The following is a 25,807-nucleotide window of genomic DNA, read 5'->3' as shown; positions in this document are numbered from 1 at the left end:
AGAGAAGGTCACCTTCGTGCTGCTGGGCCTTCAAATTCCATCGCTAGTTCGTTTGGAAGTCCCCAAGCTGCGGCAATGGATTTGAAAAGGTAGTGTTTTAACGCGCGCACAAACGTTTGCCGGCATTTGTGGTGCTTAATGAGTCGTGAAATTAGAGCAACCTTTCTTTGCAAGAGCTTAGAGAGTAGGCAAAACGCTCGGCTCTATCGAGGAAGTGCGTGTTTAAGGGGAGCTGTGTGGTTGAGTAACATTTTCGCATAAATATGTAATCAGAAAATAAAGCAATGTGTGAACGAAGTGAACGAAAATGAATCAATTTGTTCGCAACTACAGCGTGAAGTAGTTCGAGTGGGCATATGAAGGCCTGAGTGAGATTAAAAGTTTACCGTAGTCAGAGCGAGCACAGGTGTGTCGCATTAGGATTCTAAAGCGAAGGATAGTTATGGTCTCCATGACCATCAAACGTTGAAGGACCGTGAGAAGTGGTCAGCACCATGCAATACATTAGGAACCCCCACACAAACTGTCTCAAACTGGGGTATAGTAATACTCAGTGTGCGATGCGTAGGCTTTTTCTTTTAAAATTTATCACTTTCCGTCCCGGAAATCGCAGGCTGGACAAAGACTTGATGTACTTGAAAATGAGAAAATCACCCAAAGAAGCTGTCTCCGAAGAGAGAATACAGACGGCAGCAGTCGTAGTCGTGTCTGGCCTTGTAAACAGAGCTATGGCAACCCACAAATCATGCGCGATCAATAAATGTGGACGGTTAGACTCACGGCAGGGAGGGAGCGGGGACCCCGTCTTGGCAAGATGGAGGGGAAGGTCATCGCTTTCGCTAAATTGGAAAGCACTCAGTCTGTAATACATTTATGAGCCCCCGAGTCGGACATTCTTTCTCTGCACTACGCTTATTACTTCGGGTCTGTTTCGCTTGATCACTAATCCCCTTTTGTTCCGTCTTCTTCCAGAATTTCGGGCTGTAGTGTAGCGCCGACGGTTCAGCATCATGAAGCTGCCTTACTGAATTGGATTTCGCACGTCTGTGGTGCGCTGAAGAAGCGCATCGACTACGAACTGACGGCCAACGGAGGCGCCGGTGCTGCTGCGGTGGATGAATATGTAAGTTTCCGTCGCCGCTGAGTGCGCGCTTGTGCAGACCACGATGACGATGATGATGATATGTTGCAAGCTGCACGCGTTCTGTGGCTTAACCTAAATCAACGTCCTCCCTTCCCCGGGCTTTAGTGCATATCTAAATAATAAATGGGCTTTTTTTCTTCTTCTTTTCCTCCTAGGGTCAACGACATCAAAGCCCGAACGTTCCACCTGTGCGAGACTTTCGTGAACTGTGCGACGGTGTTTGTCTGGCTTATCTAATCTCCTACTACTGTCCCAAACTAGTTCCTTGGCATAGCGTTAAATTCAACCACGTACCGACTATTACGGTAAGTTTGAAGACGCTCATAGTTTAGTGAATACTTCTTGTAGCGATGCTACCAACAAAAAAAGATATCGGTGGACGACATTGCGCAGTATCTGCAATGTTCCACATTTTCGAAAGACAAGCGATCGTAAACTTGTGTCGGAAATGTATGCGACAGACAGACGGACGCATTTCCGCGACACCCTGCTTCCGATACCGATTGAAGAATAAAGCAATAAAACAAACCAAGCGACACGTTTATCGTCTATCGTAGATGTTAGAGGAAGTGGTGCTATTCTGAAACAATATGAACATTACCCGGAATAGATAGAACAAATAAAGAGCTACAATGTGAAGAGTTGTTCACATTCTAATCCTTTGATTCCATGTTTGGTTTGCTGATTGTTTTCTTACCTTTTTCGAACAACACAATAGGCTACAGCTCGTTGCAACACTATCTAACTGTTGTTTTGCTTTTGCCTTTTCTTTCTCGCTTCTTTGCAGGATTCCATTCACAATATTCTGATAGTTAGTAACTTTTCCGAGCGAAGTTTGCCATACACCGTGTTTCATATGTCCCCAGAGGACATAACCTACATGAGAGGGTAAGATAGAAGCGCGCCGCACTCTCCGAACCACAGTGTGCCTAATGTTATGTGCTCCGTTACCCTTCATTGCCTTTTGTTTTAGATCCATGAAACAGAATCTGGTAGTGCTGCTGGCGGACTTGTTCAATCTCTTCGAAATTCATCCGGCCAAATGTGTCTGCTATCCGGGCATGGAGCAGCAGTCGCCAGGTGAGTCCAAGCATGATGTCTTTCACACACGCTCACATTTATTTGTACAGAACTCTTCAAGCTCTCAGTCTCAGCTTTCGCAACCATTTGGCCATTTCCATCATCATCGATCGATCGATTGAGCCGAACGCGGCGAACCGTTTTGCTCTCATGTGTGCGACGTGTAATTTACGCTCCTTCCAATTAGAGACACTTCAGGTTCGCCGTCAAACTCAATCAAGCAAAATCATTTGTCATGACATTATCGAATCACCTTCCATTGAAGCAACAGCAAAAAAATACGAAAAAAAAACTTCCACTAAATCTAAATCATCCGTCACAATTTCATTTCGATCCTCCTTGTATTACCCTCCATCCCACCAAATCTGCTCCACCACTAATCAGGCTTTCTGACGGGTACATCACCGAACAGTGTGTAACGCAAAATTGAATCGCTTCTGTCATGGCGATAAGCTAAATTAATTGTACAAAACGATAAGCAACGATGGTTAAATTGTGTCTAAAAACAAATCACGGATTTGGGTTTCGCTAGCTTTTGTTTGTATATTGGTTTGTTTATCTAAGCTATATTGGTTTGTTGTAAGTTGTGTCACCCTTCTTTTCTCCCTTCGTCTTTCTTATCTTTGTTGTCAAATCCACCAGCTTTTATGAATTATCTAAGGTGCTTGTTTTATAGATCTCATCGATTATAGACTATATAGGTGCGCTATGTGTTGATGCAACATTGTGTTTTGTTTATATTTTCTAGTTTCCCGGTTGGGTTATTTAATTTAATTTCCACATCTCCCCATCCCACGTTACGTTTCGGTTAACACCGGTTGCATCTTGATAACATTCCACCCCCTCTGTTCGTTTATCTTGCCCTGGTTTCGGTGCTCGTATCTTTCTTTCTTTTTTATGATGGAATGTGTCTAGTAATACCCCAAACGCTATCAGCCGAACGATACTTATTAGTGCTATTAAGCTTCTAAGTAGAGTTGGTCAGTTTGTTAGAATCAAAGAAAAAGCGCACACAAAACGTATTTTACTCTCTCGGTGCTTATGAGGAATGCACGTAACTATTGGCGAAGTAAATTACATCTCTACTTTCAAGTTTGTTGCCTTCCTGCACACACAGCAGCCATTTCCTTCTTTATCCTTTGATAAATCATATTAATCTGTGTATTGGACTGCTGTAGGTTGGTATGTTTGTAACTATTATTTACAAGAAGTATTGATGTCTATGAAAAGTTTTTGATTAAAAAAAATAATTAAAATCGAGCAAGAACCTTTGTTCGTTATTGTCATCTGGTGTTATAGTTTTGTTTTGTTGCAATTTCGCTATTTTTTGCTTCATTTTCAAACATCTTACGTATTTTACACTGTTTAAAGCATCCTTACGTGATGTTGAAATACTTTATTAATGTGTTGCTAATTTTCGTTTGCTCTTATACTGTTTCCGTTCGAAAAATTCGTGAATAATCTGCCCCTGTGTTTATGTTTTCGTTTCCTGTTCCTCCTACAAACATTCCCTCATTACGCAAGAACCTCGGTTCTTCAAATTCTCACCATCACATTCTCTCTATTCGAAAGCTTCACACATTCTAATTGGCATGTTGCCAGAGGAAGCAAAGCAGCCCCACAATCACACCCGTATTCCATCCGCATCGCATTCGCGTTTCCTACCTTCACACGTACCTTTCTCGTTGCGCTATCCCGGCCGCCATCACACCACACCTGGCCAGTTTTTTCGGCATTCCTGTTCCTTTATTTCCTCACGGGGATAACGAAAGCTTTCACTTGGACTGCGGCGAGGTGCTTTATTTTCACTGGGTGGTGCTCCTTACCCCCTCCCTACTTCCTCGAAAATACGGTACGCGATTGGTGTGTGCACGTGTTACAAATTGCTCGACACTGCAGATCTCTTATTGGCGAAAATGAAACCCCCTTTCAACTTCTTGGATCGATTTCAACCTTCAACCCATGGGTTTCTGTGTATCACACTCGTATCTCATTGGTTTTCCTCTTCGGTGAACTCTTTCCACTTGGCCCCGTAATAAATTTACTCATAAGCAATCTTCCTTCTCATCCCCCATTTGCCCGATTCGTGTCACAGATTGATTTATAAAAAAGTCACCTAGATCAAATCTCTCTCCAAAACAAAACCAAAAAGCGATGTTAAACATCTTTCTTTCATATCAAATCTTTAACCCACCACACCCTGCCTGCTGCCCCCCTTTCGTGTTGCACGTGTACACCAGATGCAACGGGAGCCGGCGCAACTAACGAGCACGGCATTGCCCACCGGCGGGGCTTTGCGAATCAACCGACGATCGCGGCCATTCCCGATTTGCGTCCCGGGCTCGACTCGCCATCGAGCAGCAGTGGCGGCGGCGGCAGCAGCGGCACCAGCAGCGGTGGCAACGGTGGTGCCGGCGGTGTTGGCTGCAGCAGTGCCAGCGGCAATGGGGCCATTAATCGGCCGCCGTTTCAAGGTCTTTAATTTACTTACTCTAAACGACTTTTTCCTTGCTCCTCCCCTGTTTTGCTATGTTTTTTTTTTGTTTTCTACCGTGTGTGTGTGCATTTTTCTTCCAAATTAGTTCCCTTATTTATTTGGTCATTGTTTACTAGTAATTATGATTCCTAAGTTATATTTCTTTTTTTACTATTGTCGTTTGTGTTGTTCTATGTTTGTTTGTCAGCAATTCTTTGTAAGTCATTTATTCTGTTTTTTTTCATGTTCATTTTTATGTTTGATCCTTGTCCTTTTCATTTGTCGTTTTTTCTCATCCAAATTAAATTTAAGATCATTCATTGTGTTTTGTCTTATCTTGTACATGGTTTCTTTTCCTGCTCATTTCAATGTTACTTCCGCTATCGTGTGTTTTTTGTTTTATTCTTCTGTTCGTGTCATGCCTCGTTAATCGTTCATTGGTTTACTGTTTCAATTTTTTACCGATTTGTAACAGATTTGTTTGCAGCAGTGTGTGTGTGTTGTTGCGCAGTCTCTCAGTAGTAGCGAAAAGAAAGTAGCAATCGTATTGCTTATCAATCACCTCTGCGTTTGCCGGACCCTGTTCCGAAGTGTTGCATTTTAGCATGTTGTTTTTTAGGGCATTGCATCTCGCCGCCTGCATGCTGATGTGTTACTGTTTGTACCGGTAGTAGTTGTTGCTGATCGTATTCTGTTCGTTCGTCTTGGAAACACATTTACAACATAGTTTTGCATACACGCACTCGCTTTAGTGCAGCCGTCCGTAGCTACTTCCTGTGTCTCATATGCGGCAACATTTCCTTACATCGGGCAGTAACCGATGTATTGATTTTCGTTCACTTTCACCATCGATTATAACAGGTGTTGTCGTCATGTAATTGGCTACACACCCACCCAACACCTTCACCACTACACCTTTGATACAACTTATTTACACTGTACGAGAAATTTCATTTTTATTAATGGAAAGTGTTTACTGCGGCTTGGGTAGCCACAAGTTAAACCTGTTAATTAATCTGAACAGTAAACAAATAAAGAAAACATCAGTTTTGTTTACTTTACTTCCTTTACAGTCGCCACTAATAGAAAGGCGTCATTAAAGGCGTTAAACCTTTACCGCTTTTCAATTTAAACTGCTCCTGTGTTGTTTGTTTTGAAGAAAATATTTAACCTAGAAACGTAATGTGATGCGGCTGTCCCTTACGCAGGGTTAAACCATTCGACACTAATTGGATAGAAGAAAAGCAACTCTATCACATAAGTGCGTCCCTTCTATTAGGGTTGCTATCAGCCTGCTGCTGGTACCGAATGAAGCTCCTCGAGCCATTCGTTGATGGGATTTTTATTCAAACGGTGTGGCTGTCGCTGTGTTGCTCTTTCTCTCTATTAGTTTCATCAACGATTAAGCGTAACACCAATCGAACGTTTCTTCCCTTGCGTACGTAACAGAAGTGGAGTTTTTTTTAATCTCCATTTAATGCGTTTTCCTAATGAATTGAATAATCAAAAGGGCGATAAAAAATGCATTCTGTCTCGAGGGATCAGAGCATTGTCAGTCTTTAATTTGAATCGTGTCCAAGAGGAGGAAGGTGTGATGACGTTTTAGGTGTCTTTTCGGGCTTCATTATCTTTATCGGGGTGTGATTTTATTACATCCATCCACCATTGCCCCTTCATCACACGTGGTGGTCGTGGTCGTCATTGTTTTGTCGATCACTTTATTCCTTTGTCTTGAAAACTGTCTTAAAGCACTGCTGACGAAATAGAAATTCCTCTTAAATGGTGTTACTTCTCTGCCGGGTCGTTTTGCCCATTCCTTGACACACTTGCTACTTATTCAGTGAAGCACAAATGAATTCAATTGACTCTCACTAACGTTTTCACAATTGCGCATAGCTCACGCTCATTTTTTTTCCTTTCCCCCTTCTTTACTAAGGCAGCCCTCAGCAACAAACAACAGTCCCGAAATTGCACTTCCCAAAACAAAAGATCTGCTCGGAGAAGAATGGTTTAGTTTGCAGTTTTACTTTTTCGCTTGTTGTCGGTGGTTTTATGTTGTTAATTCCTCCCAAAATACCACCCGCCCGAGACGGTGGTTATTTGCGTGCCCGGAGGACGGGAAACAGTCACCCGGACCCGGTATTAACCCCCACCATGCACACACATTTTGATCTCATTTTCCATTTTTCCCAGCCCACCAAAACACACACACACACAGACAGACACTGAAAGAGAGCCAAGATCACCCCAAAAATGTATCACATCCGGTGTAACGAATTTCGGGCCCAAAACCTTCGGCGTGTTCCACGTTCGTTGCGCGATCTCGAACTAACTCGAAATGTCTGCACCCACCAAAGTGGAGATTTTCTCACCGGTTGTTGGGGTGTGTTTTTTTTTCCTTCTTGCTGTTGTTTCGTTTCTCTTGTGGGTACACGATCACACTTACCCACGGTGAGGGGTTTGTTAGGGGCACGTTTTCATTCATCTATCGCTCGAAATCAACTGGCAGAAGGAGGGAGCTGCTGCTGCCGTTGTGAGCGCGTCAAGCCGCGTCTTCATCGTCGTCGTCGTCGTCATCTTCAATTGCGCGTTGGAATTTTCCTCAAATCCCACGTGCGCTTCCACGCGTTTCCAACCCAAGCTCCAAAAGAAAGATCGGAGAAAGATCGAGAAAGATCAACCCCCCACAACGCGGGGTGGAAGCTTTCAAAGCTCACTGGAGTTGATGGTTGTGTGTGTACGTGTGACCGTTGCGGTAGCTTTTGCAAAACGCACGGAAAAATTGAAGAAAGGTGTTGTTGTCGCTGCTTTTTTTTAGTTGAAGCAAACGGAGTGGATTTTTTCTAGCTGTTTTCTTTGCAATCTTGTGCCTTACCATCTAATAGCAAAAACGCTGCCCGTGTAAGCCAGTGATTTTAATGGCAATTGAGTGAGATTTAGGGCTGTTTCTTTTATTATCAAGCTCTGCACACACTGCCGGCAATTTGTGCAGTCAGTGAAGTAGTAGTGTTTGCGCTAACGAAGGTGTGGCTGTTGGCTCGGTGAAAATGTAACCAAAGATTGGAATGGGAAGAGAAATTGGGCCTCACTTCCCCCCAAAACATACAATTCCAGCAGAAAGTGAGTGACGAGTCATTTCGTAAACGAAACGAATATTTATCGAAACCTTTTTACGCGTGAGTCTCTTTGTATGATGTTTTAGTCTATCTCTGTTATAACCTGCCGAGAGTAAAGCCCATAATGGTGTCTATCCTTATCCAATGTTATCTGCTGAGATACTTTTGGGAAACTGAATAGAAAAAAATGTCTAGGACCACCACTCCACAACCAACGGGGCGGCAACCTGTACTAATTGTCTTTTACAAAACGGGAGTATACCATTCGATACTTCTGCATCAGACAGGAGCCCAGCTTCACCTGTAGTCGGGTCAGGTGCACTATAGCACTCTTTGTGTTGTAGGGTTGTTGTGTTAATGCCCATTTTTAGCAGACCACTAGTCAACCAAGTGAGTGGATTAACAAAAACAGCGCTATGCAGCCACCGTATGCTAACACAAAGCCTAACGGACGGGCTCGGTTACATTCCGTTCGGTTTGCTCTGAACTCCCATGAAATTGCGTCAGCATTGCCCAAAGAAGCGATCGTGAACCAATTTGCATCGTCCAAAGATGGACTTCCGGATTGCTTCGGAGAACGATTGTGTTACTGTTTGTTGCGACTAGCAGTGTTTGGCTTCCAGTTAAAGAAAGGCTAAAATATATTGTGCTGCGGGCCTTCTGGTATGAAAGGTATTTACAGCTTTGTATGCATTCCATGTGTGTGTATCAGGAAGTTGCGTAGAAGATTCCTTTAGAATGTGGTATGCCAAAAGAGGTTTTATTTTATTTTTATTTGACAAACTTGTAAAAGATATCTCCCATAAAAATTACGGACAACATCGATCGTGTTTGGAATTCCTCTTTAAATACTAAGCAAACCATATTTGCATGAGATTATTCCATACTTTTTAATGATTTTTGGTGTTTTTGTGATGAAATGCATGTGATATGATGATGATATGATCATGAAGAATCGTTATTAAAATCTCAGTCTGTTAAATTCCTTCAAATTTACAAAGAAACCGTAGTATATTGTCGTCCAACCCTGTTTTATATGGGTGCAGATGGGAATTGAACAATATCTGAGGGTGTGACAGTCCGAGAACCTTGTCAATGCGCCACAGTATCGCATTATCGGGGCTGTGTTAAACGGCGATCAGTATGTTACAGTTCCCGTAGCCAATAGCTACATCCTTCTCATAGTTGACAACCAGCTAATTAGTTAGGGAGCGTAAACTTTCTTGCTTACTTCGTAATTAATATGTTATTTATTTTATCCCCCGAAACCTGACGATAAAGCGTTACAAAGCTTACTCACTTACAGCAACAAAACACTTCTCGATGTCTGTATTGCACCCCGTGATCATTGGCACGATCAGCAGCGGTGTGGTGTGTCTTTCCGGCACCACTCCCCCATTCTCTCCTGCCGCTCCCTGAAAGCACTTACATATAATAGTGCTGTGCCAATTATAGTTTCGAAATTTCCGCCTAATTCGAAAAGTGGGCTCTCGTAATATGAAAATTAAGCCGCTCTTATTTCCCCCCATTATGCGTGCGTGTACCTCACTGAGGTACCGCTTACTTCACTTCTTTCACATTTCTTTTCTCAACTTCATTTCTCTGCCGTATGGTCGGGCGGGAATTCTTCTAATCCACCAAAACAACAACAACAAAAACCCACAACCGTAAACGCCAATCTCCCTTCGATCTTCCGGAGATATTGCGAGCAAACGGTGCCGTCGCAAGCATGCACAACACCGTCTCAGTACCATTTGAAACTCGCGCAGCAGTTATGAATCTTATGATTTGTGTTCCACGCACCGTTTGCGATCGCCTTTTTGGCGAGATTCATTTCACTTTCGATGGTCCGGCGGAGTCCGGCTTCTGCGTTGCCCAAGTCGCGGAGAATGTTTCTTCCAAAGTGGAGTGAAATTTTCGATCCACTCGCCTGCCTCCCGCCGCGATTGATTTCGATTGGTACTTCCGGCGATTTCCGGGTCGTGGAAAGGAGAGTGGCGGCACGTGCTATGTTTTGTTGTTTTGTGTGTGTGTATGTATGGACCTCTATCGCACGGTGCAGACAATTAGTTGCTCTCGACTACGGTCCGAGAGCTACGCTTAATTTTAAAAGCATCGTTTAAGACGTTGAATTATCTAGATCGTAGCAAATGTGTTTACTGTGCATCGTGTAATTCGTAATTTTAGGAGGGTGGAATTAGTTTTGGGGGAGGTATTGTGCGATACAGTGTTTTTATAGTAGTTGCATTTTTCTCACGCATTTCTTATACAATGTTGGGGATGTTGTCACCGCACTTCCACCAGCTTGTAATCACCTTCAATGTTTTCGACACGATACCTGCAGTAGTTACGTCCCGAGCGTCACAAATAATGATTCATTTATTCAATTGAATTTAATTTACAATTATGTTTACACAAAAAGAAGGAGCTTTTACGCGCGTCGACACTTTGTTCATTTGTACAGTTTTCACAACAAATTTACAATTTCAGTTTTTTTTGGTCTAGTTATTTATGCAATGTTAGATCGCTTTTGTTGTACACTCCTCTCTCATCTTTTCAGCAAATGCAACACAAGATCCACTGTGATGACATACTTTATTCACATCTTTTGCATGAATCGGCACTAGATAGTGTTGCATGGCTAGTTTTGTCGTTTCTTTTGCTCAATTCGCAATCTTTCTTTATGTTTTCATGTTTCATAAAGTGTTGTCTATAGTTTATGTGAATTGTTTGTTTTATAGTTTATTTTTTTCATCATACGTTTTGTTAGGTTTAAGGTATTTTTCTTCACTGTAACTGTTTTGTTAATTGCGTCTTTGTTTGTTTTTTTATTTCTTTCCCAATGCTCATTGTTTTCTTATATTTATTACTTACTCCCCTACGCGAGAGAAAACCACTCATCCCTAGCGAGTAGTTTTCAGTCCACTTCTTCTCCATACGATTTGGTTTGCCTTTCGTTTACTAACGTTATCTTTTAACGCCCACAGTCAATCGGTCACCATCGGCCAGCACACTCAGGAAGCATATGTCAAGCCGGGAGATACCCGAACAGCCGCAGCATCAGCCACATCAGCTGTACCAACAGCAGCAATCACCGTACCAGCAGGCAGATCCTGATGAAGGTACGTCGTAGCACAACACGGCCCACGGAAAACGAACCCGTGTATTTTAATTGATTTTCTCTCCGCTGTCTCATTTTAGGATTTGTCGTGCACAGAAGTAAAGGAGTGCCAACATTATCATCGATGCAAGAACCACTGGTACCGGCCAGGATTCGACAGGCCAAGGAAAAGACGAACAACGACTCGAAAGCGGAAGAGCGAGGTACGATTTTGTCGGTAGTGTATGCGGGCATTCTCCGCGCCCAGCACACCCAGGCCTTCTGACCTTTCTTCCACCTTGCGTGCGCATCTGAATGTGTATTGTTTTATGTTTGATTTTTCAACGAGATGTGTACACCTCTTTAGAAGTTTAGACATGTTCCGTTTTCGTTTTTCTGTTTTAAAAGTTCGATTTTCGATCGCATAGTGCAACTGTTTTACAACACAGTTTTTATTTTAACCGTTTTGTTTGCTGTAAACAATATGCTCTCTCTCTTTCTCTGCATCCATTACTCCATATCCACAACGAAGTCTGACCGTCATTTCTTATTTACGTTCATTTCGTATGATTGCATACATTTCACAGTTATTTTGTTTTGACTTCCCTAAATCATTGTATGTTGTGGGTTATGTGGAATGTGTGGAATTCACTTTCCATGAAAGCTCACCGCAAATTTTGTGTTTGCGCAGACACACCACTTCGCAACCAGCAGTATGATTAGTTGTGAACCACCTCGCACACCTAGCAGGTCGAAGGCACACATAGAGGCACACAGTTCGAATTGCTTTAAAGCCACACGCACGCACACACACATAAGCAAACATGCCCAACTGAAAGTCAATCATGAGCGCTACGCACCACCGTGTTCCATCTGAGCTTCTTTTTAAAACACACCAAATAACGCCGGTTTTAATGCCCCGGACAGAATGACATTTGCTACACATACGGTCAGTACTTAGGTACACCTATACTTTGCTTTCCTTTACGACGCGGGCCTGCAACGGATGGGTAATTTTCACTCAGCGCGCCTAGGGTGGGTGGTTTGACGTCTCCGATGCAGACGCAGTTTGTTTGAGATTGATAAGATACATCTCGCACCGGCGGATCTGTTTGTAACTGCATACAAAACGTTTCTCTAATGATGGAGTTTTGATTGGCGGGAAAGGGGAATTTCGTTAGTGGGAAGTTAAACCCAGATAGATACATTGAAACGATGACGAAGTTGTAGGGCGCACGTGTATATGATTAGATGAGTTAGATGATTTTAGGGTGATTTGGGCGATTCCCTTAAATCCAACGGCACGGAGTAGTCAGATTAGACGATAGGAATGAATACATAAATTGTTGATTTTATCAATGCCACATACGCTCAATCATCCTCCCCAGTAGTATAGCTGTTTGAGTAGAGCAGCAAACAAATGGGAAAGTGCAGCAAAGCACACAAGAGGTAGCTACTAATTGCCCGTACATTTTGCCCGTGGAGTTATAGTGTTGGCTTCTCCCTCGCGAGCGGGCGATCATTTCACGGTATACAATAAAGCCCTAAACAGAAAAAAGCGTCAGCGAGCGGGTGGCAAACATAAAGCTGTGGTAATAGTGTACAGTAAAGGTAACTTTTCGTTAAATTATTGTATGTCTGAAAACGCACACCGAAGTCGAGGAGAGGTTCGCATGTGTGCTGCCTCCACGTACTGCTTGGTGCTTGCCATTTCACCTTCACTGAACCATTGCAATCGGATGATGATGGTATGTTCGCGCGGCAGGAAAGCTGCTGAAACGAAACTAAAGAAGGAAAACACTCACACACACACACACATACTCTGCTTCAAAAGCTCCACATACTGTATAGTGCCGTGTCCGGGCATGCACTCGCTCCGCTTACTCGGCCCTAATATCCGATGGGTCCCCGTGTGTGGCTTGCGGTTGGCACAGCCAAGCCAGTTAGTGTGCGGAAGTGGACCCAATCGGTGACGGTTTTTTGCTCCCGGGAGTGTGTGTGCTAGCGTTTTTGTCTTGGTTTGTGCTGTCCGTCAAGCAATTCTTGAGAATTAAGGCAAGCGAGATAGAGCAAGAGAGCGAATGAAGAAAAGGAAAACAACCTGAAGAGGGAAGAAGGTGCTGAAATCATAAACCATCGAAATTTGGTTTGCGTGTCTGCGTGTGTATGTGTGTGTTTGTGTGTGTAGATCTGTATCAGAGAAGAACCTGCGAAGCATAGAATATTGTTGTGCAGTGTTGTTGCCCGTTAGCTTTCGCCCTGGGCGCCGTCGTTATGGTTCGACGAGCAGAAGACACGCGCTGTGGTAGTTGAGAACAGAGCAAGTGGTCGCGACGCGATGCGACGGAACGCCCGTATGGATGGACTCCCAGCTGCTGAACTGTTGTAACTGGTTCCAGTCCATATGCGTCCGTTAGTCGTCCGGTTGCGATGATATGTTTGCGTGCAAAAAAATTTCCTCGTGAAAAGCGTAGACGAGAAAGCACTAGCGAGAGAGAAAGAGAGAAACTAGCTGCTTGAGTCGCTTCGTGCAAAGATTGACCCGCACAGAACGGAAGAAGTGGTCGTTTGGAAGAGAAGGTTTCGGGGCTCGGAACAAAAAGTGTCTGGCGCGATGGCGCTGTTCAACCGGATAGGGCTAGATCAGTTGCTGAATCGGTGCATATTTTACGTTTTCAAAACCCTTCTCGTGGTGCTTCTAGGTGATAGCATCCCGGCAGGGCGGCCGAGCAATTGGGAAGAGTCGCGCAAGACCAGCTTCTCAGGTAAGAAGGTTCAATGTGTTTTACACACTACTGTTTAACTTCCCCCGTCAATGTGTCTAACGTGTTTACTATCCATCCCAAACTCACTCAAAATCATGCTTGCTTGTTTTGAAATTAGTTGATTGTTTTTTGTGTTGAATATCACTTTTTTGTAGTAAATTAGTTTTAATCAAACCCGACTCTATTTTCCCTATCTTCTACTAACGACAATATGTGTACTTAGCTCTCCACAGCAATTGAGTTGAAAATTGGTAATTAATCTCTGCTCCGTTTTCTTCCGGCACAGGGCGACGCTCGCGGCGCAATTCGTTCAGCGATGATTCTCAGCTGACGATTGAAAACTTTGGCGGATCGCAGGACCAGCTGAACACGGTCGGGCGCTTTGAGCGGGAGCGCAAAATCTCCAACACCAGCTTGACCTCAATCGAGCAGGTCGCACCGACCAGATCGTCGCTGGCGGATGCGCGCGGCTCGATACATTTCGGGTACGACACCGATTCCGGCAATGAGAAGCAGGATCGGGACACGGAAAAGCTGCCCGGAAGTGCCGGTGGCACCTTGCGGCGCCACAACAGCACCACGCTACATTCCACCAGCAGTCCGATGAGCCATTCGAGCGATGTGAGCAACAACGCGGGGAGCCGGGCCGGCAGTAGCTCGGTCGAGCGCGATCTCGTTGACGGAGATGGTACGCCGACGATGGGCGGCAGTGTTGGGGGAATAGCGGTCGCTGCTGCGGCAACCGTTTCCGACGTGGAGCTAACGCCACGGCGTAAGACATCGTTTGCCACGCTGCCAAACACCACCACCTGGCAGCAGCAAGCGATCAGCGTACAGAAGATGGATGATGTCGGTAAGTACACGACGATGTGCGGCTGTGTGTTGTCACCCTTCATTACATGCTATCTTGCTCTGCTTTTAGACGACACGCAACCTCTGGAAGATGCATCGAAGATCTCGACCATCAAGCTGAAGCTGGAGGAAAAGCGTCGCCTAATCGAGCAGGAAAAGCGGCGCATTGAGACCGCCTGGACGAGGCAGCTACAAACGGTTGGCAAACAGGCTTTTTTACAAGCTATTAGCAAGGTGAGGGGTGCACTGGAACCGAGAACCACCCGGGTGATGGTTAGGGGGTTTGGGTGGCAAATCTCTGTAGTAGTGTGTGTATGTGATTAATTCCAGGTGTAAAAATACGCGCTGTTCTGTGAGATAAATGCTGCAGTAGTGTAATGAATTGGGTTTATTTGTATTGTAGAAGAAAAGGAATGCTAAAGCAGCATTCTCAGGAACAGCGCCAAACCAGTAGTAGATCAAATTGTACAGTAGAAATTATGTTTGTGGTAATACATCTTTTGTTGCCAATCTTCTTTTCTCGGTTCCAAGTTTTGGCACAAAATCTTTTGAGGTGTGTTCCTAACAGTAACGAACCTTCTGCTCACTAAGCAATGAATTCTGTAAAAATTTGCACTGATGGTATTTAATATGACCGCACACGCACACAATATACACACGTGTCACTAATACATTCCTCGGTAAAAGGTGAAATAGGATTTCAAATTAACGGTTGTAAAGGCACCATGTTGATTTTCAAATGGCAGCACTTCACGGTCATTCCTGGCAGCCTGGTAGCGGGAGTTGTGGTGCAATCGTCGTACGATTCCTTCGAAATTCATACTTCTTCCCTTTTTATGGAAGCTTTTTGATTTTGATTTTTATATCATTCGTAAACCACACACACACCTTTTGCTTTTCTTTCTGGCAGTGTATGGAGACGCTTAAATTGTACGAGTGTGAAAATTTGGCTTTTGAGAATAACGTTTCGTTTTGCACTGAAGGGCCACTATAGTTTTACCAGCTGCTTCAGTTTTGTTCTAGAAATTGTTTTACTGCTTACAGACATACACAGCTACAGTTGTTTTTTTTTCACCCGTTTCACAGCACACCCCTATTAGTGCTTTCGTGCTTTTTGTTTTGCAATTTTACGCTAAATTTTCAATTAAAAAAGCACCAAAGTGTGAGTGAGTGTATGTGTGTGAGAAAGATTTATTTTGTGATAGACGCATTATATGTTTACGATTTCATGTTCATGCTCAAACAACAAAATCGTTTATTTTCTTTCATTTCGCCCGTTTTTTGCTGCGCCTTCCTGTATGCAAACCAATATCGACCAATCAACATACACCACCACCACCACCACCATAAACGCGCGCCTGTGAACTTGGGCCACGTTCTCTTCCCCCTTTCCAACATCACCACCAACTATCCCACTATGACCGCGCGCGCGCTCGTTCGTTGTACATATCCGTTCTACCCATCGTGATCGTGCCGCGGGAAAATGGACGCACCAAACGATCCGTTATTACGGCGCACTCCGTACTTACCACCCCCCCATTAACCCCCCTCCGTTCTTCCAACGACATGCGCGCAGAGCAAAAGTGGCAGCAATGTCGCCGGCGAGCCGGAATCCACCTCGAAAGAATCGAACGACGGGGCTACGGTAGTAGAGGATGATGAGGTTGTAGTAGAAAAGGCGGAACGACCATGTTCCCTCAAGGTACTGTAGGCGTAATACTGATATTGTTGGGTGTTTGTGTAACTATACTGATTCTACCATATTGCCTGCATATGCAATAAGTAATGTTAAGCCAAAAAGTGTATTTACTTCACGATCGGATCATAACGAAACAAACAAACAAACATTCTTATCCGTTGGCATTAGGCTGTTGATGAAAAATTTTAATTCTTTAGTTCTAGATTGTTTATCTAATTACATTACAATGCATGTGGCTTATTTTACTTTTACGTTACAAAAAATGCTTCTTTACCTCTATCTGCTAATGGGATTTCGAGGACAGCTTAACAGCTACCACAATGGGATTACTAATAACATCGTATATATTTTTGTGTTCTTTCTCCTCTTACCATCTTGGGGTTGTTGTTATAATCAGGATTTGGATGACCACAGCAAGTATGAGCAGAAATGGAATGCACAAATAATCGAACCGAAGAAGACTCCCGATCTGGAGAACATGGACCTGGAACAGTATCAAGTAAATAACGTTTCCTATCCTTTCTATTTTGTTCTGTCCCGTTTTGGTGTTATTTGTTTTGGTTGTATGCTTGTGTTCTGTTTCCTTTTCTTTTTTTGTTTACGCCCGTTTTTTGCATTTTCGTGCATTAATAATATTGTGTACATCAATCATAAACCGCCTAACATTGTACCGCGCGTAACCAAATTCTAATCGCTCGTTTTGTTTACTTTCATATTCTTCTCTTCCTCTCTTTTTCCCTCTCTTTCACCACGATTCCCTTTGTCTTTTCCCCATTTTCCCCCTAAACTGCTTACATAATGCTCAAACATGATCATTGAACTAATATGATCACTGCCTGGCGCCGTACGTTTTACGCAACGTGTCGTTGGTCACGCGTGTGACTTCACCGTTGTGATGTGTGGTATGCTTTTACGATCGCTTCACGTTTGACGCTTACTACTCGTACTTGAAACGTATCAAAACGGGCTCACCGTTCGTTTGCCCATATGCTCACTAACAACCTTCGCCCCATCTAAACTCATGTTGCTCCACTACAACAACAACATCAACCAAAATAAATGCAAAACAAACCTCACTGCCTCACACACTCGAAAACAAAAAAACAAAACAAAACAATCAACAAAAACCTATAGCAAAGCATTTCGAAAATGAACTCCAACTTGCACGATATTCAGGCGGACATACAGCGTCTCACCCAGCAGCAGAGTCAAATTCAAGCCCAAACCCTGCAGGCACAGCAGCTACTGCATGCGCAGCAGATTGCCAATCTGCTGAATCAGGTAAATGATCGCCTTCATTATCATCTCATTCGGGTCTTTCGGTCGGGTTGTCATCATCCATGAGCAACAGAAAAAAGTCCATCCATTATTTTTGTCTAACGATTCAAAATCACGTACACAGCGTATCATACAAGGCATACAAGATGTGATAATGTTTTTTTCCACCTTTCCACATACCCTTTTGCTTTTGCAATGATTTTTTTACGATATTAATTCTTTAATAAGCTTGAAGCAATATGGATGCTTTGAAAAACTTTAATGCATTTGCACATTGATCGAAAAAGTACACGACCGACGATCGAATGTGAAAAAAAAACTAACATTCAAGTTAATGTCACATTCTAATAAGAAACTCCCCGTGTCCTCCATATTGTAGCAGTACGGATCGCAGCAAAGCATCCCGACCAACACGTATCGTCCGATGAATACTCAAATGTTCGGCTCTAGTCCACACCTGCCGCAGCACCAGCAGCAGTCATCGCCGATCAATTACGGGATGCGTCCACCGAGCCGTGATCCGTACCTCCACCAACAGCAGCAGCAGCAACAGCAGCACACGATGCAGTACATCAACGACCAGGGTCAGTACGTGCAGCCGCAGACAAACTACGGTCACCATCCGAACAGCAACAGTCATCTAGTGTACAGTCGCGAACAGAGCCAAACGCAGCTGATCAACGATCACAACGGGGGCGGCAACCAGTACCGAACAATGACCAAGGAAAGCCACCAATACTCCTCGAACCCTTACCTAAACATGGAGGTGCACCAGCAGCAGCAGCAGCAGCAGCAGCAATTCTACCACCAAGACTCGAACCACTACCGGGATCCGTACCAGCCGCAGCAACCGCAGCATCACCCGCAGGAGCTGAAAGAGCAGCACGGTGGGGGACAATTTTTCCTGCACGATAATAACAATTCCACACCGCCCCAGCCGACCCAGCGCCGCACCTGGGCACAGTCGGCGGCTGCAGCCGGGGTACCGCTCGGCGGATCGCCGATCATCACCGGGCGCAACGATAACATCAACAGCAGCATGGTGGACGTGAACGCGTGGAACCATGGGCCGAAGCAGCAGGGCGGCACACTGCCCGGCTACAACAAGTCGTCGCCCGCACCGGCGAGCGGTGGCTTTTCGCTGCACCACAACGGTGGCGATGGCGACAGCGGTTACGGTGGGGGCAGTGGTCGCGGTGGTAGCGGTGGCAGCGGCGGCAGTCAACAGTCATTCCAGAATCTGTTCGAGGTGCACCATCCGCACCATAATATGGGCGGTACGGGTGCCAGTCCGCAGCACAGCAAGGTGCGCAATCAAATCTCGCAGATGATGATCAGCAACGGGAACAACAGCCCGCTGGCGAGCGGCGGAGTGGGACCGATGATGGGCGGCGGAGACTATCGGGACAATCGCAGTATGCCGCTGTCGCCCCCGATCGACGATATGGCGCCGCAGAGCATTTCCTTCATCGGGGACGAGGACACGGGCGATATCGAGATCAACACGTCGAAGGGTGGTAGTCGCAACGATAGCTTTGCCATGCGGCAGCAGCACCAGCAGCAGCAACAGCAGCTGGATGCGATGTACGGCAGTAGCAAGGGGCCGGCCGGGATGCGCAACAACAATAACAACAATAGCCACAACAACAGCGCCGGTGGAAATGTGCAGGATCTGGATAAGCATCTGAGCAAGCTGAACATTACGAGCGGTAACCGTACTTACAGAATACCGTCGCCGACGCGACCATCTCTCAACTCCAACAGTTTCCATGTAAGTGGACGGAACCGAGGCTCTTTGTGGGGTGAAAAGTGTTTTGTACGTTAAACGCCCTTCTCTTTCACTCGCAGGACCCACAGGAGGATGTGAACGAGAAAGGTTTCTACATCTCGTTTGACAACGAACAGCCGAAACGGCCCAAGCCGCCACTACGGACAAAGCGCTCACCAAAGAAGGACAAACCGCTGGCCAGCGATTCGAACGACGGCGACAAACGGCGAGACAGTATGATCGAAAAGCCATCGTCACGAGGTACGGATGCAGCACATTTCCGTTTTCTTGTTTTCTTCCCTCCTCTCTACTAGCTTTCATCTCGGTCGTAAACTCTCGTTAGTGATTTTATATTGCTCCCTCACCATGCGGGGCAGATTAATCATTTGCTCGTGCGAGCAGTTTTATTTAGTTCCTCGTGAGGCATTTTTGACAATTGCAACATGTTGCAACTCTCCGTTGGTACTTTCGTTACCTGCCCGACCATTGCTTCCTACACTTCGGCTCGAAGGTCGTTGAGACGGTGGTTAAGAAGAAATGCTTCCAAAAAAACAGCCCCCTCCCATGTGGGTGCAGCTCATGCGGAACGGGCAAGAGCAGCAAACGCTACAGCCACACGTTGACTAAATATTGAACCCTCGTCGTGTTCCATTTTTTGTTGTTGCTGTGGACAATGAGTGCAACTGAACGTCGTGCGTGTGTACACAGCAGTACACTAGTACACTCAATAAAATCAGTTAACTTTCTTTTTCCATCGCTCGAAACTTACCGGACCCTCCCCTTCTTTTCTTCTGCTCTCTTTCTCCGCCCTTCCGTAACCTCGCGTGCAACCGGAAAGTAGAAACGAACGCCAACAACTTCGGCACGTACAGCGTCAAGACGGCGAGCAGTTTCTCGAGCAGCTTCAACGAAGAGCATAACGCGTCGCACGCGCGGAAGAGCATCATCGCCGACAATAGTGGCGTGTCGCCGTTCGAGCCGGTAGTGCACAAGGTGAATGTCACCGGCAGTGGTGCGGCCGCACCATCCTCCCCGATGATGATGATGCACCACCACCAGCAGCAGCAGCAGCAGCAGCATCATCCGATGGACCATCTGGGCGACCGGCGGTACACGATGGAGGACCACTCGATCAGCGGCAACGGACACTACAGCAGTCACAACAATAGCAGCGATGGGTACGGTAGTGAAACGGAGCGCAAGGCCAAGATCGTCATCGATGTGTCGAATGATCAGGTATTACCAGCAAAAGCAGACCGGTTGTGTTCCTGTGATGCATTCTAACACGTTTTTTTATCATTTACCCTAACCACCAGACCTCCGTGGACGAGATGGAGCGGAAGAAGGAGAAAATTATGCTCCTATCGCTGCAGCGAAGACAGCAGGCGGAGGAAGCGAAAGCGCGCAAGGAGATCGAAGCGATGCAGCGCCGCGAGAAGGAGCGCGAAAAGGAGGAGGAGCGGGCCCGCAAAAAGGAGGAACAGTTTGCCCGCCGCCAGGCCATCCTCGAAGCACACAAACTCAAGAAAGCCATCGAGGAAGCGGAGAGAGAAGTAAGAAATGCAAAGTGTTTTTACGATATGGATTCTAATACGAATTGTTCGCTATCTTCTTCCAGGGTAAGACAATCGATCGTGAGCTGCAGCTGAAGCATCAGATGTACCAGCAGCAGCTGCACCAGACGGCCCACTCGACCACGCCGACGCCGGTAGCGAAACTGCGCACGCAGAAGCTGACCCGTCCCCGGCCGAAAACGATTCACGTCGAGTCCGGCTCGGTCGATCTGAGCGAAGCGTCCAGCCTGAGCAGTCGGGGCAAGAAGGGCTCCAACTCGAATTTGACTGGTAAGTGTGCACGTGTGTATGTGTGTGTGTGGCTTCAGCTTACTAAACGCAGACCGCAAAATAAGAGAGACCGACAGCGCATCCATGTGTTGTTGAAGCAGCAACAATCCTCCCATTTGGTTCTGCTTTGGTTGTTGCGCGTTCTTTTATGCGTTTGAATTGATTTAATTTGATTTGATTTTTATACGTGTTTTTGTTTTTTTTGTTACGTTTTCCTTTCTTTTCTGGATTCAATGCCGTGTGTTGGCACCTTGTGCGAATGTTTGTGCGTATGTTTGCGTATGTGCGTGTGTGTGTGTGTCGTTGATGTGAATCCCGTTTCGCATGGCTTCGTACTATGATTTCGATGATCTACACGACGATCCTGCCTTGTTTACTACCCCTCCGCGGTGCCTCAGGTCTCGGTATGCACAGTGCCTCGAACACGATACGCCGAGATTACTACCGGGGATCACAGGATTCATTAGCAATCAGAGGTAATGTTATGTTTTTGTTTTTTTTTTTATTTCGTACCGTTTTCTTTAAATATGTTTACAAGTACTACACCTGATGAGACAGCAGATCGTGAAGCATTTCTTTTCAGTTGATTTGGTTTATTCGTTGTTTCGTTATGATTATGCAATGTGTTTGTAAGGGTGAGAATGAATAGTTATATTGTGACGTTTATCGTTTTCCTTGTAACTGAAAATGATTTATTTTAATTATTATTATTGTTGAAAGTCTATAGTAACATCGGTGACCAATTGGCGGTTCGTTCGTTTCGTTTCTTATTGGAATGCAACTATTTCTAATTGCGCTGGTGTTCAGCTTTAACGCCGTTCTTTCAAAATGTTAATATCAACAAACCCGAAGAGTTTTATAAATATAAACCGGTACCGTATACAGTACGGTCGCCTTGGTGTAGTGTTAAGGGCACTGTTTACCCACGCTTTAGTAATGTTAAACTGTATAAAAAATGAAAAAAAGTGCTGTATTACATTTGGGTTGGTTGTAAATCTAGCTAATCAATTAAATATTTATTTTTCTTTCTTTCTTCTTCTATCTTCAATCACACACTTGCTTTATGCACCCACCGTATGTACCTGTAACTATTCTAATCCAAAATAATAATCAACAACATCGACGTTGTTGTGTCCACCGATGGCGACACTCTGTACTCTGCTATATCACGCTCTACTGTATGCGCGGAAACACTATGCCACAACACAAAACTGCCTCAAAACCAAACAAAAAACGTATCTGTAGAATCACCGGACGAGTATCCCAGCAGTAGTTCAACGCCGATCGGACGCCGTGGGTCTTACAAAACAGGAAGAGGTTGGTGATGGTCTTTCTAATACTGTACTCAATACATAGCAACAACAAATCTGTGTCGTGTATACGTTTTACGTTCCCACTCCATATTTTTACGATCGCGAGATGCATTAGTATGATGCAGCGATAGTGGAATGCGCATTATGCTTTGCCGCGTAGTAGCTCGTAGCTCATAAACTAACCTTTACTAATCCCTACTAATAAATACCATTGATTTTAGCCTATTTGCCAAAATAAAACAAAAAAAACCATTTGTTCCACTTCCATAGGTACCTAGAATAATGTATTAAAATTGAACCTTTAATTTTAAACGCTACTAAATTGCACCTTTCTTGTATTGCATGCCTTTAACTTTTACAACAACAAAAACGTATATTATGCTTGGTTTTCCATCCTAAACTACTCATAAATATCAAACTTCAACCCAAATTCACTTCCAAATGTCTCAAAACTTTTGTGAAGCATATGTGGTATGCACCTAGCCCCGAAATAAAGTGAATAGGCACCTTTTTGGAGCATCCACGCATTTTGTTGAGGTTCGTTCTCTCTTCCAAAATGTACTGTGCACTCTGTTTTGTTGTTCTTCTGAATGGTTGTAATGCTTTTTTGGATAATTAATAAGTATTCCAACTTAATCTTAAGCATATATGGGAGCAGAACGCTTAAGGGAGGAAGTTTACGGCTTTACACAATTGTTCTTTCTTTTCCTTCGGTTTTTTGGTAGCACACCACAGTGTAATAACACTTAGCAAGTTTTTGTTTCAGGTTGGTTTCTGTGTTGCGAGATCATTATCCTTACTGTTGAAGTGTATCTCGCAATCTTTTATTTATCTTATTTACAACTATTTGTAGTAGCTTAAGAAAGTTATGATTTATAAACACAATTTACCCCCCATTTACAGTTCAAAGCGTGTAGAATTTAGTACAAATCTAGCGATCGATGTATGCAACAAATGCATTTATCAATTCGCTAGATACGAGTATCAACGAACACAACGAAACCAGCAGACTCTAGAGTCAGACGTCGTTATCCTACCAATTATGACTCATCTCCTCAGAATAAACACACACACACACTCACGACAATCCACAATCCACACAAACACACAGAAAGCTCCTCATGTCTCATGTGCTTCTTCCAGAACCAGCCACGATCGAACGGGGCCGCACACTGTCCCGTATCTCGCTAGCGAAAGGTGCCAATTTCCGGGGACGTAAATCAAACTCCCTAATGAATCTATGCGGTAAGAATTCCAACTGTAACTTTCTCTCACCACTCCCCACTCTCTCTCTCTATCTATTTCTATCCTGCGCCATCCAGTTCACTGGTGCAGCAGTGCTGACCCTTCTTCCCCCAAACACCCAAACAAAACAGTCCCCGTCAAATAAAACATGTGTGGTTGCACATTTCTGGAAGTGATCACATGGTGATGGGCCGCACATTTGGTCTTAACTGGTCTTTTTGGCAATTTAAAAACGCATACACACACACACAACACGGTCTAATGTTGGGTTATACACAGTCAAGTATTTACAACAATTAGTACTTGCCGGTCACATTAACGATTTTTCTTTTACAATTAATTGGGTTTATGGAATAATTTAACGCCTATATGAGATGATTTTTGGTTTTTTTCTTTCAATACTTTTTTTTACTGGTTTTTGTCCTCTTTTTTATTTAAATCGTTAATTTCTGCACTTTCTATGGAGGGTTTCCGTTTGTTTATCTACACACATACACACACTCTTACTACTACTTCCGGTGAGATTTATCCTAACATAATACTAAAGGAACTCGTTGCCTTACATCTGTGTCGCTCGTTGTACACTGTTGTTACTTTGCCACACAACGCACACTCACTCGCAAATGAATCGTAATTAGTCTCAATCGAGGGATCCCAACAGTAAATGCGCGTTCGGACACAAGCCGACGAGATAAACAAATGATGGTTGGTGGTCGGTCGGTCGGTCGGTCGGTCGGTTGCACACAGCATGCTACCCAGTCCGATGCTACGTCATTCGTGTGTCCATTTGCTGCTGGTTATGGATGATGAGTCCAGACCCCATAGCACGCCAGTTATTTCGTTAGTCCGCCACAAGCAGCATATTGTTGATTGTAGCTCATATTTTTAGCGACCGAGCAAAGCACTCGCTTTGGTTCGACCCTGAGAGCTGTGAGGAAGAGTTCTTATGCCGTTACGTTGTTTTGTTCACACAGTGGCTCCAAAAAGATAGGGATTTGATAGGGTTTTGATAGGGGTGCAATTAGAGAAGGTGGCGTGTAATGTTGCTGTGTGTTTCCTGTGCAACGATTAGCGAATTTGCATCGCTTAGAAGGTACGAGTTTTCGCACCTAAACGATGGAAATTTCGACCGCCGTGCTGCTGCGTATCATCGTCGAACGGTCGCCGTTCCGTCGTACGTCCGCTTCGAAGGATTACCGCTGCACGAGCAGCAGGAAAACCTCAACCATTGGTACTGTGACCGATGTCTGGCAGTGTATCGCAAAAGCATCGAGGGTGGCGGAGGCGCTGAGTGTTCGCCACCGAGCAAAACAGACAAACTGATCGAACTTGTGCGAAAGTCCGGCGTAGAGGAAGCTGTGACGCAGCAGCAGCAACACGGTATGATGCAGCACTCGCATCAACAGCTGGCAAATCGTTCAGAAGTGAAGAAGCACGATGGTCACCGATCGTCAGCTGCTTCGCCAGGGCTGAAGGAGTGTCTGGTGAACGTGTTTCAGCGGCTAACGCTAGAAAGTGGTGCCAAAAGTCGAAAGGCAAAGGCAGAGCCGCCAATCCTCCGCCGACAGTCATTCAATGCCATTAGGCAGCGAAGGGAGGAACCGCCGCCGGTTCACGGTATCAATGCAGCGGGAAGAAAGTTTTCTCCAACCAAAGCTACAGCCGCTGTTAGTATTACTGGTGTGAAAGGTAATCGACAAGAACAAGGTGTGCAATCAGCAAAAAATGAGATGCGTTGGAATTGATGGAATTCTAAAGACGATCATGTATCGGTAGCATTGAATTAAAGTAATTTTAAGTAACAAATTGTTAACTAACTATCACATCACAACACACCCCCCGTAGTAGCATTTGAGATGATGCTTTTGCCCCAGGCGAGGGCTTTAAACGCGCTGCCCCATTCCTATTAATCCGTAACAAACTAACCGTAATTAGGTAGCATATTAACAGTAAAGTAGGATGCAAGGTGCAACGCACAAACGCAATATGTAATATTACCCACTAGTAGACACATACACACACACATTCACTCACAATGACCCGTATCAAACACACTCGTATTTAGTTGCGGTTGATGGTGAAGTTGATGGTTCTCATTGTGGAACGAAATGGTTGCGTGAATTTGGG

At 44.7% G+C, this 25,807-nt stretch overlaps 1 protein-coding gene across 17 annotated transcripts in view; it reads left to right on the top strand.

Moving 5' to 3' along the window:
* The window catches only part of LOC120959462 (patronin), a 59,843-nt gene that overhangs the window by 30,343 nt on the left and 3,693 nt on the right, over window positions 1-25,807 (top strand). For 2 of the 17 annotated variants that reach the window (XM_040382872.2, XM_040382865.2), the window contains exons 4-23: window positions 973-1,123; window positions 1,300-1,449; window positions 1,932-2,032; window positions 2,118-2,224; window positions 4,465-4,698; window positions 10,804-10,938; window positions 11,018-11,140; window positions 13,619-13,681; window positions 13,968-14,534; window positions 14,604-14,767; window positions 16,110-16,235; window positions 16,630-16,731; window positions 17,367-17,513; window positions 17,890-19,281; window positions 19,359-19,539; window positions 20,117-20,514; window positions 20,595-20,831; window positions 20,897-21,122; window positions 21,521-21,598; window positions 22,368-22,439. In XM_040382872.2, coding sequence (XP_040238806.2) covers window positions 973-1,123; window positions 1,300-1,449; window positions 1,932-2,032; window positions 2,118-2,224; window positions 4,465-4,698; window positions 10,804-10,938; window positions 11,018-11,140; window positions 13,619-13,681; window positions 13,968-14,534; window positions 14,604-14,767; window positions 16,110-16,235; window positions 16,630-16,731; window positions 17,367-17,513; window positions 17,890-19,281; window positions 19,359-19,539; window positions 20,117-20,514; window positions 20,595-20,831; window positions 20,897-21,122; window positions 21,521-21,598; window positions 22,368-22,439 — 4,754 coding nt within the window. Of the gene's footprint in view, window positions 1-972; window positions 1,124-1,299; window positions 1,450-1,931; window positions 2,033-2,117; window positions 2,225-4,464; window positions 4,699-10,803; window positions 10,939-11,017; window positions 11,141-13,618; window positions 13,682-13,967; window positions 14,535-14,603; window positions 14,768-16,109; window positions 16,236-16,629; window positions 16,732-17,366; window positions 17,514-17,889; window positions 19,282-19,358; window positions 19,540-20,116; window positions 20,515-20,594; window positions 20,832-20,896; window positions 21,123-21,520; window positions 21,599-22,367; window positions 22,440-23,578; window positions 23,681-25,807 lie in introns of all 17 variants that reach the window. The other 15 variants (XM_040382873.2, XM_040382869.2, XM_040382860.2 and 12 more) reach the window with 14 other exon arrangements.

Source organism: Anopheles coluzzii, chromosome 3 (assembly GCF_943734685.1).
Source record: "Anopheles coluzzii chromosome 3, AcolN3, whole genome shotgun sequence".
NCBI lineage: Eukaryota > Metazoa > Arthropoda > Insecta > Diptera > Culicidae > Anopheles > Anopheles coluzzii.
The sequence above is the reverse complement of the archived record's forward strand: the minus strand, read 5'-3'. Positions and strand labels throughout refer to the sequence as shown.